General features: G+C 28.5%; 3 protein-coding genes across 3 annotated transcripts in view; 1 reads left to right on the forward strand and 2 right to left on the reverse strand.

Annotated features, from left to right (window-relative positions):
- LOC126838740 (pro-neuregulin-3, membrane-bound isoform-like) overlaps positions 1 to 877 on the reverse strand; it is a 61,705-nt gene extending 60,828 nt beyond the window's left edge. The window contains exon 1 of the mRNA XM_050573405.1: positions 604 to 877. Coding sequence (XP_050429362.1) covers positions 604 to 787 — 184 coding nt within the window. The 5' untranslated portion in view covers positions 788 to 877. The remainder of the gene's footprint in view (positions 1 to 603) is intronic.
- A 767-nt stretch (positions 878 to 1,644) lies between these two features.
- On the forward strand, positions 1,645 to 4,590 carry LOC126838415 (CCR4-NOT transcription complex subunit 11). The gene is made up of 9 exons (XM_050572813.1): positions 1,645 to 1,868; positions 1,938 to 2,029; positions 2,538 to 2,686; positions 2,759 to 3,030; positions 3,112 to 3,235; positions 3,418 to 3,627; positions 3,690 to 3,829; positions 3,894 to 4,059; positions 4,289 to 4,590. Exons 1-9 carry the CDS (start codon positions 1,831 to 1,833, stop codon positions 4,490 to 4,492), a joined length of 1,395 nt encoding a protein of 464 aa, XP_050428770.1. The 5' UTR covers positions 1,645 to 1,830; the 3' UTR covers positions 4,493 to 4,590.
- A 1,627-nt stretch (positions 4,591 to 6,217) lies between these two features.
- Positions 6,218 to 15,839, reverse strand: LOC126839391 (calaxin-like). Its single transcript, XM_050574708.1, has 5 exons — positions 15,796 to 15,839; positions 10,479 to 10,655; positions 7,107 to 7,224; positions 6,791 to 7,044; positions 6,218 to 6,713 (listed from the first exon to the last, which is right to left on the reverse strand). The coding sequence occupies exons 1-5, from the start codon at positions 15,837 to 15,839 to the stop codon at positions 6,488 to 6,490; spliced, it is 819 nt and encodes a 272-aa protein (XP_050430665.1). The 3' UTR covers positions 6,218 to 6,487.
- Positions 15,840 to 17,336: the final 1,497 nt, after the last annotated feature.

The raw sequence follows: 17,336 nt of genomic DNA on the forward strand, positions 1-17,336 counted from the left end.
AAGATTTAAAATCCCTAAACCATAAAAAATAAACAGTCAGTCTAATGTGACCGCTGGTTATGATAGTATTGGAACCAAAATATGTATCTACGTTTTGGTGTATTATTCTTTTAGTTAATGGTTTAATAAATATTTTATTATTTATTCCTAACTAATAACTTACTTTTACAATATTAACTATTCAAAAATTGTAATATGATTCAAACTGTAATTTAGTATTTAATGTTATTATGATAAAATATTTTATAGATTTCTAAAAAGAAATATCATAGATAAGAACTATACATGGTCATGAAATATATTTAAGGGGGTTTTTTACAATATTTTCATTTACTGATTATAGTAAATTAACAATTATCAGTCAATTGGCTTAAATATAAAATAATAGTAACACTAAAAGCCCTTAACGTAGTATAATAATTTATCTAAATTAAGTTCCGAAAATAAACTTACCTAAGTTTTATCACTTCACAATTTGTAATTAAAATAAAACATAATTTTGATGTATATTTAAAATTAAAGCTAAAAATTTGGATTTTTTTTTAATTTGAAAAGAATTTAGGATCACTTTATAGCAATTTTGCTAAATTTTAAGAATCTTACCTTTATTTATGTAATTTAGCCATGTAGTTAATTTCTTCTCAATGATCGCTATCCAACATAGTATCCATGGTAATATAAAATTGATTCTAACGAAAATACTGAAACTGCAAATTGGCGGGATAATTTTACAGTGCGCCGTGATCACGATAATAATAAAAAATACTAAATTTAAATGACAAAACATAAAACATTATACTATATAAACAAATAATTAGACTATTAGAGCTTGTATAGAAAAAAAGCAAGTAAAAAACAAATTTAAATTCAAGCAAACACGATATGCCTACAGGCTACAACTGATAATGGAAAAAAGACAAATTTGATAACATCTTAAGCTGTAACTAGTAACTAGTTTTTTGGTATGTTAAATGTATGCGTGATAACATCAGATGCACATGCACATCGTTGGTAGTCTTGCTACACGCAATTACGCAATGTGTAACCCGGTTAATTTTATAACCTTATAAATATATTATATTTATACACACGACATAGCCACACAAATATATGAGCGTACATCTCAATCTGAATCAGTAATAATCTAATTTAAATTTGCACAATAAACACGAACCAAAATGCATTATTAAGTCTGAAAGTGTTAGCTTGTTTACAACGATGCTTGTACAACTTATTATTAATATTATAATTATACTTACATTAAAGGCACAACAGCAAGATTTCCGGTTACATTTAAATTTTAATAAATAATAATGACGACAAATAATAGCATATGTATTTTTGACACAGGTATATAATAAACGAAACAACATTAAGTACAGTATTATACTGAATATTTTATAGTTTAATTTTTAATAATAAATAAACAAAAATCATAATTGTATTATTATTTAAGTAAATAAACGAAAATTAGCACTAAAAAATGTTTCCCTCCTTTACTACAGGTTAACTTGCATCCTCTTTGTCACGTTTACAACGACCTTTGCTTACCCGAGGTGATAACATTTTGTTTATCAGTACTTAGTTATCAAATTAAACACTTATGATTTAACTTTTGTGTTTATAATATAATATAATGTTTACGTTAAAGCCCTCGTATTCTTAAAAAATTAATACATAAAACAATTTGCTTAACTTAGTAACCAATACAGTATAAATTATATCATTTATTTAGATTATTCATAATACTAATTGTATAGAATTACATCATTATATTTTAAAAATACCTAACATTTTGTAGTTTCTACATTTTTTTTCTTTAACTTTAAAATGTTCCTCACAGTTAATCAGTTGTCTATTCTAATGAAGTATGATTTATTACTTTATCTTTTTAAACTGCTCGTATAATTGATGTAATCATTTTTTTTTTTGTTTAGCATTCTTAGCGAAGAAACGGTTGAAAACCAAACATTGGAGTACCTAGTATCACAATTGCATCAGTATTTCAAACGAGAAGACAATTTCAAAGGTAACTGTTCTTTATTAAACCTTTATTTGCTGTTAGAAAATATTTACAAAGTTTATGATGTTTAATACTTTCATAATTTTAATAAATTACGCTTTTTTATTATATTAACCGATAATTTTGTTAATGGCCTGTTGCACATTTTGGCTCAACATTTTAGTATAGTCAGCCTGTAATTTTAGTACTGTTAAACTATACTTAATTTTATAAACTAAAAAGATGAAAACTGTTATTAATTATTGAAATAAATAGAACATTTTATATTTATATCTTAATATTAACTATATAGTAGTCGAATAAACACAACTATCAAGCTAATTAATTTAACAATATCAATCACTTTTTTTAAAAAATATTTTTATTCGTGTTATCTACAAAATAAATAAAAAAAGATTATTTTTAGTTATTACTTTTTTGTATTTTATATAAATTCTGCTTATCAACTTCACTGGCGGTAATTTTTATTTCATTAAATAACATTGTATGGAAATATATTTATTTTTTATTGCAGTTGGATGCACTTTACTTATGTTGATTCAACACTCTGATTTCCTGCTCAATCAAACACAAAAATTTGCAGCAATTGTATTATGTTATGAATTATACAGAAATGAACCCATTGCAACAAATCCATTAGCTCCTGTTTTTATGCATCTTTTGGTAATTTTGTATATAACTTATAAATTTAATAGTACAAATCTATTGTGGTATAATATTATTAATTGTTTGCAGCATAAAAAAGTGAGTAAAAATGAATATATCGGGGACTTACCTGTTTTGACAATGCCTGTCAAAACATTCTTGTCAAACTTAATTATGTCACAAAACTCTAAAGAGTTATTAAGGAAGTCGGCTAAACAAGTTTTGACTGCGAGAAATGATCCCAGCAAGCCAGTAGTTAATACCGCCTCAATTCTTAATGCTATTAAAGATCGGCGAAAAAGTCTTCCAAGAACCGCAAAAAGTTCACTTCCAATCATAATTCCCGATCCCCAAAAAACAGAGTAATTTGTATTTTAATAAAACTGTAGTATTTTTTTTGTATTTTATTTTATTATGAACAATAATGATTTATCTATGGACAGATCTAAAGAAGGCGCTAAGCAAGTTTTAGAGACGCTCATTAGTGGACCAAAATCTTACGTTTTTCATAACTTCAAACCAGAAATGATGCGATTAGTGCCACCATTATATATTTGTAAGGAAGAAGTAAGTTTTTAAAAATAATTTATTTTTTATTTTTTAATAAAAAGTACTATTTATTATTATTTATTATATTATAATTTAATATTCTTGATTTCAATGAAATAATTATCCTCCCCCCTCCTACTCCCATATTAAGTAGAACTATTGTGAAGAAAGTGGACAATGTTAGGCATACCTTTTTTTAGATGGTCTGGCTGAATATGAGCGGTCGCTCTAACCATCAGATTATGTATGATAAAACAATGTGTGTATCAACTAATGCTGCGACCGAAGCAAGAGAACTCATGTCCAAAGCTCTCAAAGCCCCACTAACATTACAACAACAGCAGCACCTATTAGCCGAACTTGTAAATGACCCAAAACTTGTATATTATATCGGACTCACTCCGTGTAAAGTAAGAAATTCTCTATTCCTGGTTTCCAAAACATACGTGTTTAACACATTGTTATTTTCTAGCTACCAGATCTAGTCGAGAACAATCCGCTAATTGCCATTGAGGTTTTGCTAAAACTTATGCAATCTCATTATATAACCGATTATTTCTCCGTTTTAGTCAATATGGAAATGTCGTTACATTCGATGGAAGTAGTAAATAGGTATCTAAATATACTCAGCTAAACCAAGCTATAACAGCACATTATAATTTAAATGTCCGTTTAGATTAACCACCACTGTTGAACTACCGACGGAATTTGTTCACCTTTATATATCAAACTGCATTGTCGCCTGTGAAACGATCAAAGATCAATACATGCAAAATCGTCTAGTTCGACTTGTATGTGTTTTTCTACAATCCCTTATTAGAAACAAAATAATCAATGTGCAGGTAACGTACAAATTAAAATTCAACTTTAATTGATTAATTTGCAACTTAGATTTTCATAATCCTTTATCAGGCGCACGGTTTTCAGTCACACTTAAATTAAGTATGACTTAGTTTAACTTTTCACGTCAATCTCATAACTAAATTATGAGTCTAAGGTACCCCGTGCGCCTTATCTAGGGTTAAATTATGTATACAATAAACCAAAGTTCATCTCATTCTTTATTCAAAGGAATTGTTCATTGAAGTTCAAGCATTCTGCATTGACTTTATACAAATTAGAGAAGCATCTGCACTGTTTCGATTGTTAAAACAATTAGAAACTGGAGACACGTGCAGTATTGGAAATATAGCAGCTGCGGCAGGTATTACGCCCAGTACTATAGCTGCTGCTAAAGATAAAGATAAAGAAAAGATTGTGCCCAAAGAAAAGTAAAAATTATTATACATGTGTAAAAACTAATGTGGTAAGACGACATTGAGCAGTTGATATAACATTCTTAGATAATTATTTTATTAATAGTGAAATTAATAAACATAATTGTATAATATAAAAAAACAAATTTTTTATATATATATATAAATTATTATTGTATAATTTAAACATAAAATATTGTACAATTGATAATTGGATACACTATAATTAAAAATATATTTTCTGAAGTAAAATAAAACAACTTAAATAAAAATATACTTTTCAAAAATAGAGTATTTATTTTAATTTTATTAATAATTTACTCAAGGGTATTCTAAATACATCTGAATAAATTTGAAAAAAGTGACTAGCAAATAAACTCTTCAATGTAAATCTGTAGATGGTAGAAATATTAAATATTTAAAAAGTCATTGTGACAGTTAAAATTGTATTTTTAGTAGATATTATTCGAGTTATATTCGAGTATGTCTGTCCTAATAATTTCCTATACCTAATTAAATTAATAAAATTACAATATAAATATGTGTGGGTGAATCACAAAAGCTGTAAACACCTGTCCTAATAATTATAAATGCTTTAATCCAAATCTGTAATCGTAGAAACACAAATATCGATGAAAGCATTGTAATGACTTAATGTACTAAAAATTATATTTTTAGTATTTGAGTGGATATGATTAAGGTAGACTGTCTGCTACTATTAGGTAAACCACCAGCATAATAAAAATATTTTTCGGGTACCTATTTACTGTTGATTCATTCTCACATAGCAACTTAGAAATGTGCATTAGTAAATAGTCTAAGTGCAATTTTCCTCTTTTTAGTTTTAGTTTTCCCTTTAATAAAAAAAATAGTTTGACTATAAATAGTTTACAAAATTGTATACATGTGTCCTTCATTGTAAATGTGAATCTCCTCGTAATTGAATTTTTAAATAACGAGCTTTTTGTAAATTATTGTCTAGGAAATCCAATACAGGTATTTATCAGTGTTTTATTTTTTTATTTTTTGCATTTATTAGAGTTGCTTCTCTATAATAACTAAAGATATGATTAAATGACCCCATTAAGCAAAAATATGTATATTTAAAAAAAAGTTACACCACTTTTGTAATGAACACCACACATTATAGTCTCACTCTAGATCTACCTTTGTCCTTCAGTCTAACTGACAGACCTTAAGCCCTAAAGTTACACCTAAAAATAGAAATAAAGAAAAAAAATTTACCCCTGGGAGAAAGGGGATTTAATATTTTTTGTTTTGTTGTATATTGATAATACAATACCTAAGGAATATTTCTATACAAATTTGGAACTTGCTCCGCTATTTACGGTAAAGTTATAAGTTTAAAAATGTATACATTTTTGGGTGTTTTTTTATCATTTTTATGGGGTTGGCCTTTTTAAATTGTTGGCCCAATAAAGTACCTTTCGAGTACGATTTTTAATCTATTGACTTGCTACATGAAAAAATTGGTTCAGTGGTTTAGGAAATATCATAGGTCAAGACACAAAAATAAAATAAAAAATTGTAAAATCAATACCTTCTCAGCTTTGCATAAAGAATAAAACAATAAGTTTTTTGGTTAAACAAACTATTTTAATTTCTAAAGTTAGCATGAAAATTAACTAGGACCATCGATTAACATAATTAAATATAATTATTTGTATAATATTTATGTTGTACATTTTTTGCTTAATTAGGTATGGAAAAATACATCATGTATATTAGTTAATTAATGAAAACCTTGAGGAAATGTATTTGACCATAAATCATTTAATGTAGCTTGCGGACTAAATTTAGTACAAAAAATGTAATTTGTTTAATTTTTGCGGATCATTGATTGTTTTATTGCCAAATATGCTATGAATTTAGTAAGACCTTGCATGGACTTACAAATAATGTTTTTGTATAGACATTATTTGTTTTTTATTTCTAGCATTAATTTTATTTTATCGTATTCATATGAAAATTCCAATAATGTCCGTTTTGTACATCAAATAAAGGTAATGGAGCTTAGAAACTTTTCTGATGCTTCTCTGGACGGCAAACACTGACCAAAAGCTTCTAACAACAATGTCTGGTGATTAACCGAAGAGGAGAAGTCCTCAAACGATAACTTGGAATCGTTGTCGTGGTCCATTTTACGCAAAACTATATCCACCAGCTCTCGCACTCCTTCGTCCGGGTCCTCGTCTTGAGGATGTTTAACAAGACAATTCCTGTGAACAAATCAACAGACTTTGAATACTGACAAAATGTTGTAACTATTGTTAAATAAGGTTTGCACATCAATCACCTTAATAAATTGAAAATCTCCTCTCGACTGATGTAACCATCATTGTTGAGGTCGTATATGGTAAAGGTATACTTGATTCGTTCCTCTTGAGTGCCTTTAAGTAAAACTGATAGCCCTGTGACCCATTCATCCTCGTGTATGACGCCGTCGTTACGCAGATCAAAGAAACAAAATATCCTGTCGGTCAGGATCTCTTCGGTGGAAATGCCAAATTCGTTTTGCAACAGTTCCCTGAACATTATTCGGTCGAACCCCTACATGGCAATTTAATTGAACAATGAAGCAATTTGAACAGTCAATATTTGTCTAAGTAAACCTGTGTGGGCACTGAAATCAAAACAGCGGAACTCATGGCCGCCACCGTCGAAGTGGACTCAGCGCCATAAGCGGTTACGAGTTTCTTGAATACTTTGCACAATCCAATAATTTCTTTCCTAAAACCCATCAAACGAAAATGGACATCCATGTAGTATAAATTTTTATTTTTTATTAAAAAAATTTGTAATTTTAATTACAATTGTGTATAGTAAGCTTGAGTTTAAAAAAAACATGATACGGTGTTTAGCATGATGAAAAATTGGCTCCCAATGAATAATATTTTTACCTGCTCACTAATTTTATCAGATAGTGTGTGTAGTAGTAGAAGTGAGCAAGAATATATTTATGAAACTAAACAAAAAATGTAGGCCAAATGACAAACGGTGTTACAGAACTCAAAATTGTTTACACAGTGAAAATTAAAATTTGTCTAAATATTTAAGACGACTAAGCTCTTCTACATGGCCTAGACCTTAAACAAGCCAATTGAGTGCCGGTCTTAAAGCCGTGTAAGGATTAAATACCATGAAACTATGTGTGTTAGGCGGGTAACACACAGGAGAACTTTGTTTAATAAAATTAATTACACAAAACATAAATATAGTCAAAACATAGTCAATACACATAGAACAAATTTGTTTCATAAGTATTTTTTTTGCCTGCCTACTTAACAGTATATTATACAGCTTATTTTAGTCATAAATATTTCGTCCGATGATGATATTATTGTTATGTGATGGTTAAATCAAAGGAAGAAGCTACTGGTATAAACTTTAAACAGCTTGCATTTAATTTCATGATAGGTGCATCAACTATTGGATTAATAGTTTTTAAAACGTGTAATGCAATATAGACCTGGAAAACTATAGCTGATTGTTACAATTCATTGTGGAATTTCCCACATTGTGATGGATCTATTGACGGCAAATATTTTTGAGTTCAGAAGTTTGCAGGTTCAAGAAACATAAACTATAAAGGTTTTTTTTTTAGTTCAACTGCTAGCCTGCGCAGATGCTGATGGCTGTTTTACAACCATAGATGTAGGAGATTTAGGTCGGAATAGTGACGGCGGAATTTTTCGATCACCTATACTAGGTTGTTGGTTAAAAAGAGGAGAATTAAATTTGCCAGAGTCAGAATCACTTTCGTTTGATGATAACCCAGTAAAAATAACATATATTTTTTTTGCGGTGATGAAGCATTTCCATTAAAGTTATTTCTCATGTGACTTTTTCCACAAAAAGATTTAACAGATAAAAAACGCATATTTAATTACAGATTGAGTAGAGCTCGAAAGTCAGTGGAATGCTAGTGTCTAAGTTGAAATTATTTCAAGGCCCAATTTTATGCTCAGAGAAAACAGCCATATCAATTATAAAATGTGTTTGTGTACTTCATAGTTATATTTAAAAAACTGAGGAGCAAAATTCTGAGCCAATTGCCTTTCAAGAAACAGATTTAGTGAAGAAACTACTACTAAACTGAATCTGACATAAGTTTATAATATACCAAGAGATTTTAATTCAGCTTCAGCCTTGAGAGACTAGGTACCTTTCAAATTACTTTGTTAAACCAATTGTTCATTACCATGGCAAAATAATTACACTATAAACTAATATAAAAAGAAATATAATCTAATTTTGTAAAATAAAAAAAATAATCAATAATACCTACCAGTTGTATTCATTTCCTTTGCAACATTTCCCCATGTTTTACTTAAGGCATCTCGTTTACTGTATTCTGGCTAATGAAAATTATACAGAATTGGATACTGTTCAACAAATTTAGCAAGTTTCATATTAAAATTATAATATGTCTTTGACATTTTGTAGAATATCTATTAAAAATATTTGAAAATTTATACGTAAAAGTAGGTACATATATAATGTTAATATTTACATAGGGGAGAGTGGCATACTTTCTTACTCATAATATAACATACTTTTTTCAAAATTGAATTTTGACACTTCTAAATTATTTTTAATTTTTCAATCACATATTTGTTGTGCATTTTTTAATTTGATATGATACTAAATAATAATAATAGTAATATATGATAATATAGTAATAATAATAGTAGGTATAACTAGTACCTAGGTATTATAACTAATAACTATAAATATTAAAAATTAATATTTAATAATAATATTATGCATAGGCGCAAATACGGGGGGCAAGGGTGGGCTTAGCCCCCCCCAAAAAAATTAGGTTATGCATACAATTTTGAAATACAAAAATATATTTACTTATATATATATATTTTTTTTAATTCCAGCCCCCCCCCCAAGTTAAAAATGGAAATTGCGCCTATGATATTATGATATTTAAATTTGGTTAATTATGCTAATAAGTTTACATAGTATATTGTATTAAGTACAAAATAATGCAATACATTATTTTATAAGTGTGCATAAGTTTACACTAATTAATATACATACTTTTTTATTCGTTTTTTTATGTTTTATTTCATGAAACTTGTTTACAAAATTAATTTGAGATAACGTTTCGGAAACAACAGTATGTTGCTCCATTTAAATACACGCGTTTTTAACTAACGAAATAAATTTTCCCAGTGTGTCTCTCGTCTAAGTGCTGTGTGTAGGCCAATAAGACATGTGTTGAATAATTAGGTATCTGTAAGATGCTTAATATTTTTAAACAGCCAACTGTATATTATATAGCTATTGACTATATTGTATAACTATAAACGTGTATAAAAATATGAAAATATCCTGTTCTATATTATTTATGTGCCAGCAACTAGTAAGTAAGTCATGGTAATGTCTATTTTCTCATACCTAACATTGTTTTCCATGTGTATTTATAAAAAAAAAAAAATACGTATAACTTTGAATTTTTTAAGTTTAAAATATCTGCGTGGGCTTAGTTAATTTTGTTAATATTAGTGATTTGCGTGTAAGCTTCTAAAATAACCAAAATACGATTAAACGCCTGTATAATTTGTTTTCCTTAGTTTTACTTTGATAAACATATACATGTTGTAGGCAAGTCTTATTTGAAAATTGTTCAGTAAAATATCTGAATATTTGATTATTTTACTGATTATAGCTTACACAAGAGGTACGCCCAGTCTATCTATTTTTAATTTAAACTTTAAACGCTGGCGGTTTTCTCAAAATCGTTTTTTTGAAAACTACTAGCTTTTTTTTAAATTTGTTTTGAGAAGTTATGTAAACAAAATCCCTACTTAAAAAAAAAACCAATCCCTTTACTACAATTATTAATAATAGATGGCAGCGGGTGATACGATATACCTACGGTTAGGTTTTAATCATATTATAAAGCATTTGTTACATAGCATTTGCGGGTTACGTACGTGTACGCGTTTCACAATATGTGCTATATTTACTTGGTAAATCTCGTCTGCTTGAACAAATTTTCCACGAAATTGTGCGAAATCGAAGGCTTTACTTTCGACATAGTCTTGATGGCACGGGGTCGTTCAGGCGACTGCTTGCGTTTTACGGTTACTGCTCTTGCTTGAGGCCATTTCTTCGGTAATTTCAAAAGTTTGTTCCCTTGTTTCCTGGTTTTTGACGAAACTCGTATTGTATTATAATTATAGGTATTATCCAAACACGCTATTCCGGTAATTTAATAACAATAATACTATAAATTGTATCTAATCTAACCAATTTAACTAGCAAAATACTTGTAATTTTAAGCTTCTAAAGTAGGTACCAATTTATTAATATTGCTTGTAGTTTTATATCAACTTTGACGAAACATATCATAGCCCGGATCCAGCTTTCTATTTTTTTCGGTTATAGCTACCCACTACAATTAAAGATTTTTCTTAACATTTTCGAGAGTGGTCGTTTAAACTTTCAATACTGTCATAAAATATATGAACTTGTACACGGTATACCTAAGTAGTAAATCAAAATTCCGTGGTGGCCGTTTTAAGGCCTAAGACAATTTTTAGCGATGGATACAATATCTTTTATTATTGTATTTTTTAGTTTATTTAAATGGTTAATCGGGTATTTCTAAAATAGTTAAGCTAATCCTAAAGAGTGATACCGAGTGAGTCATTATAGTGTACTTGATTAAGTGTTACTCACATGAAAACATGGCACATTAAAACTGATCACATTTAAGTCACTGATGATTTGAACGGGAATACAAGATCGCACTTGTTCTATTGTCAAATAACAAAACATTATGAAAAATGTATAGAAAATGGAATCCAGGAATATTTATCAGTCTGGTTTTTATAGAAATAACTATGTATTGTAAAAAATTCTAAAATGGACAAGTCACGAGCAAAATAATACGTCGTCAATGTATAGTATTAATCTATAGTCTTAATTTCCCGTGTTTAGTTGTTGCACATTGCACGACTAAAATTACTTTTTAGAATAATTATAAATTTTAAACAATGCTCTATTTTTTACTCAACAATCTCAACATGCGCGACTAAGAAAATTCAAAATTGTTGAAAAAAAAACTGTCAAGTGATTAAAAAATATTATTTATAATAATAAATATTATTTACAATTTTTAAGTTATATAATTAACAAATAACTAACTGCATAAAAAATGGAAGTAGATTCTAATTTGAATTGCTTTTGGGTTGTTTTAAAAAAAATTTCAAATTAAAGCCAAATTTTCCCTCTAGTTAGTTTTTCTTTCTTTGTGAATGCAGTTGCCAGTTTGTATAGAACATTTTTATATATGAAAAAAAATACACAAGGTGGAACTACTAAAGAAATTAGCGAGGAAAGCTATCTCGCCTATTTAGTTCTTCTAAAAAAAAGGGCAGCTAAATATATATTTTACATTCGTTTATGCGATTAAAATATCAATATGTAAAAAAATTAGTAACATATATTAACGTTTTAAATTCTCTCTCCTCGCAACCGCTTAGCAAACAAAAAGACATATTCACGAACAAAAAATACAACTTTCTTTAGCCCTGTTTTAAACAATAAAGACATTTCAGAGTTGTTTAATATTATTTACGCATTATATTACACCTTGAACTCGGTTAATTAACTTCAACTGTATTTATGCATGCTTCCTCTATAACTATTATTTACGAAGTCCTTCAAAAACCAATATACTAGATAATATAATAGATCAATTATTAAATTACATTTGTCACCAAACACCAGTTACTTTTTTACGTTGAGATAGTAAACGAATACTTACCTCTATAATAAACACTATAACACCATACATTTTTTAATATTCTATTGGCCTTTATTATTTTTAAATAATTTAATTTTTATTTACACGATAAACAATATATTATTTGAATTTTGATTTTGCGTATTCCATTTGTTTGTTACACCAAATCTAACTGAAATGTACAAAAAAAAAGGATAATAAAAATTCTCTAGAGAAACGTTGAAAAATTGTAATAAAAAATGATAACCGGATTGTTTTTTAATTGAACTCTCAACTTCCTACTTTGAATATTTTTTAAGTGTTTTTCTATTTAATAACAATCAAATTTAATTGGCGTTTCACTATAATTTGCGTCTGAATTTTTGTTGACAATTTTGTAAATTAGTAGCTTTGAATTGGAAATGATATAGTTGTTATTGCAGTACATCTTATTTCGCAATATTAATAAAATAATCTTATTATAATTGCCCGCATTCTTATTGATTGCTGTTGCTGTCAATAGAATACTATTTAATAGTTTTCTTAAACGAACGCTAACCACATATTTATTAAGGAATAATGAGGATTCTTTATTGGTTGTAATTTTTTTTGTCAGCTTAGCATAGTAATTTTTATGAAAAAAAAATGCGTTTTTTCATTAAAATAGATTTGCGCGATTCTTAACCGAAAAGTCTTGAAATTTTTGTAAAATCACAACATTTTTACAATAAATACAATTTATCTATGCTTGAGCGATTTTTAATTTTTCATAATTCACTAATTTTTAGTAATTTATAGAAAATATTAAATAACTTCTACTTTAAAAATTCACAGACAAAAAATTATTCGATCCATCGAAAACTTAATTTTACACTACAAATTACAAGTGGAAAGCGTCCTCTGAAGAATATTTTGTTGATAGGATAAAATATGTTCCTGTCTTATAATGCGACAAAACTGGTCTCACTTTGTGTTCGTTGAAAAAAAAAAGGACACCGTCCCAATTATGTTCAGCACAAGTTTAAAACCTATACTATTATAAGCAATGATAATGATTACTCTGTCTTAGGCCTGACTTAACTTCAAACGGATCTGAGATGGCTTGCAAAAAGCGTACTCTGCACAAGGTTATTTCGTAACATATTTTATATTTTATTTTATCATTGCCTTCCGACGTTTGTGTTCACTGTAATATAATATACAGTATACATACACACACACACGAGTTCTTTCAAATATCAACGACACCCATGTCCCATTGTATGCGGATTGTTATGAAAGAATAATATACATATACATATACCGAATTTAGCTTTTATTAAACATATAACATTACAGCTTAGCAATTGAATAATCAATACTGTATAGAATATAGTATTATGTTCAGTTTACACGTGTAATTTATTTTTGATATGAACTCCAAAGTAACCTGTAGATTTTTTTAAAAACAAATTTATCTTTACTATTATATTAATTAAAAACTTAAATAAAAAATGTGGATCTTCAGTTCTTAGAATAACATATTTATTATCTTATTCTTCGAACAGAAATTATTTTTTTGTCTGAAATCAAATGCAAATTGAGATGAGCCTCGAAAGAAAATAATGTTGAGCTCCTTGTTATTTTAGACAAACTCGAGTTGAATAATTAATGAGTTAATCTTCAGCTTTAACAAAAATCATTATGATCCGTAGACATAACATTTTGTATTTACAAATTCTGTAATTCATAACCACGATTTTAATTTTTTTGAATAATACTAAAAAGTTTACTTATTTACACGCTGCTTACTAACAACATGTACCTTAAGTTTTCGTAGTTTCATTACGGTCATGTTTATGCAAGCAGCGTTTTTTCAATATTTTAATATTATTATTGACAACCAGTATTATTGTCATTAAATTTACCCACATATTTTCTAACCTAAGGTATATAACTTTAGATATATTGTGTAATTGTGTTAGATATCTGAATTTGTAGCACGGTGTAAACTAAACAAAATGTAATATATCGATGAATTCAGTTCATATAACGTCATATTGAGTATTGACCAATTTTGAGTTTGCAAAAAATATACTATGAACCAATCTAAAACTATTTTAAAGAATCATAACACTTTTTAGAATTTTCATATCGCATATAATCATTGTGCTATAAGCGTGGAAAACTATCAAACCCATTAATAAACATTTTCTTTTTCTTTGATATTCCAAATTTTCCACTTGGTTCTTAGCAAGTTATTCGAACCAAACCTTTAATTGCACAATGACATAATAATTAGTCATCACTAGTTATATTTATTACTAACAACTAACACAATTTTTTATATGGCTACAGATTTTATGAAATTGAAAATTGTGTATAAGCGTGGATTTAGAAATTAAAATGAGAGATAGATGATAAAGCCTCTTAGTCCACTGTCCATGCCTCGTATTATCACCTGTGCGTGTATTTCTTGTACGTCTGAACTGGCATAAAGGATTAAGTCAATTATTTTTAATATCCTAAAAATAGACTAGGTACTCTGCTAGGTACTGAAAATCTTGTACACTATGTTTATAGTAAAAGAGTATATATTAGTAGAAGTTTAGTATTTGAATAAAATTTATAACAAATAAATTAATAGATTAACACACTACTATTGATAAACACATATCAATATCATATGCAAAAAAAAATAATAATATTATAAACATAGAGTAAAATAAATAGTGTGACATAAACACGATATACTAAGAATACAGAACAGATAGAATGAGCTCCAAAAAGCCCTTAGCTCAATCAACTAGGTGTTTTATATCATAAAGAAAAACTACATTATTATTATTTTCACCGAAAGTGTAAAATTTTCAGGTATACTATATAATTGGTTAAATAAAATATTAATTATTATTTCAACAGAAAATTATCCCTAAAACAAATAAGACACATGGCTGCATTCTTCAAAGAGTTTAAGAGTATGTTAGCATATTTGCTTTTCGGAACGAATTGTAAGTCCGTCACCGGAAAGGGAATGGCTGATCCAGTCTTAATTATTAGCTATTAGTAATTATTAGTTTCAATTATCAATAGTAACTAAAAAATAGAAAGTTACCCGGTAAAATGGGAATAAGTGTAAATAAGAGTGGATACTTAATTCCTATTAATAAATAATAACGATAAATATTGGCAATGTTTTGTTTGATAACCTTTACTCTTATCCGACAATTAAAAAAAATATTATGCACATATTGTATTATAGAAAAAATTACAAAGTAACACTATAAACAAAAAATAAAAAAAACTATAATATTGTTCGTTGTTATTCTTGAAAAACACGCTATATCTCGGACCGCCGTGTACAAGGAACATACACACATCACGCGATATCTTAGACCCTATAGTGAAAAGAAAACTTGCAAACTGTTAGTGCTTAGCTAGAAAATAGGTTTTATTTTCTTGTCTGCGCCACATTGCTTTTTCGTTTTGGATATATAAAATAACATGTACACGTTATTATATTATGATCTATTACACTACAAATACGGAAAAGTAAACCGACTGCGGGTACTTACGAGACAGCCGTTTGAGTCATAACCGTTTGGGTGATTTCGTCCATGTTGCTTTTCGGTACCTATACTAAAAAATAGAGCGCAGGCATATTGATCAAACGAACGAATTGGAAATGCGGGTACCACACTAAAACGGTTAAAATTCAAAAGCAAAACAATTTATCAATTTATCAATTGACGTGCGTCAATTATCTTGACGCACGTGTAAAATACAATAAACATATTATTGTTATTATTATGATCATTTTTTTTTAATTATGCAACATTTTGTACAAAATTTAAAAAATATCCAGTATTTAATGTTCTAATGATTCAAATTAGACCGATCAGCAATGTCACTGTAGAATGCATAGCTTATGCCTTAACATTTAAATTTCAAATGATATTTGTATTTGTAGACACTATAATTTCTCAACCGCTCGACAAGTGTCTTATTAATCATAAAGTAGGTACATAAATTCGATACTTTGTAATTGTATAACAAAACATCTGTAATTACTATCTATTCCCTCTAAGTCTAAACTCTAAAAACGACAGAATTTTTCAAGTTTAACTTTTTATAGACTAGGTACAAATTTCTGTAATACTCTTACGTAAAACCTTGCAAAACTACCTCTTTTTGGTAAAATTAAAACTATGAATTAGTTGCATAAAATACTTATTGATCACAAGGCTAACAACTCTACACCTTAAAAACCACTTGTTAAGAAACCACCATCACTGCCTCGGATAATTACTGGAATACCTGGAATATCGAACCGTAACGGAAATCGGAAACTAAGGGAGATTAAGATTGCGACTCGGATCATTTTAAGTTTATATAGAACGGGAGCGTGACGGCACTGCAAGAAGTAAAATGGACCGGAACTGGACCAATTAAAGTCGACAACTATAAAGGTTTGGATCAGCCGTTCCCAACCTTTTTGAGACTATTACCCATAAATTAGGTTAGATATTAACAAATACCCCTCCCTTCCAGAAAATCGACAATATTGGTCTGTGGACGGCACAAAAATAGTTAAGTCTTTACCCCTCAAAAAATCGTGTTTTACCCCTTGGGGAGTAATTACCCCCAGGTTCGGAACCGCTGGTTTAGATGATACTCATCAGTTTGGTACGGCATTAGCTGAACATCAAGAGTTTTCATCCTGTGTAAAATAATTTAACCCAATATCTGAAGTTAAAAACAAAGCCCATGAATATATTCATTATTTACGTACAACCACCCACTGTAAATACGGATGAAAAGATAAGGATGCATTTTACAACGAGTTATAAAAATTTATGATGACCCACCGGAAACATTGTCATAATCAAAATGGGAGATTGTAATGCTAAAATAGAAAGAGAGACGACTTCCTGCATACTTACGATTGGCACACAGAGTGCACATGAGATTAGCAATAATAATGGACAAAGACTCATCAATTTCGCTACATCCAGGAGAATGACTATCAGCAGTGCAACATTTCCACATAAAAATATTCACAAATGTACTAGAAAGTCCCCTAACAGACGAACAGAGAATCAAGTTGATCACGTGC

The sequence above is a fragment of the Adelges cooleyi genome, unplaced genomic scaffold (genome assembly GCF_023614345.1).
Source record: "Adelges cooleyi isolate 19-005CV unplaced genomic scaffold, UGA_ACOO_1.1 ACOO_flye_CR_arks_rails_tigmint_CR_PRNA_30, whole genome shotgun sequence".
Taxonomy (NCBI): Eukaryota; Metazoa; Arthropoda; class Insecta; order Hemiptera; family Adelgidae; genus Adelges; species Adelges cooleyi.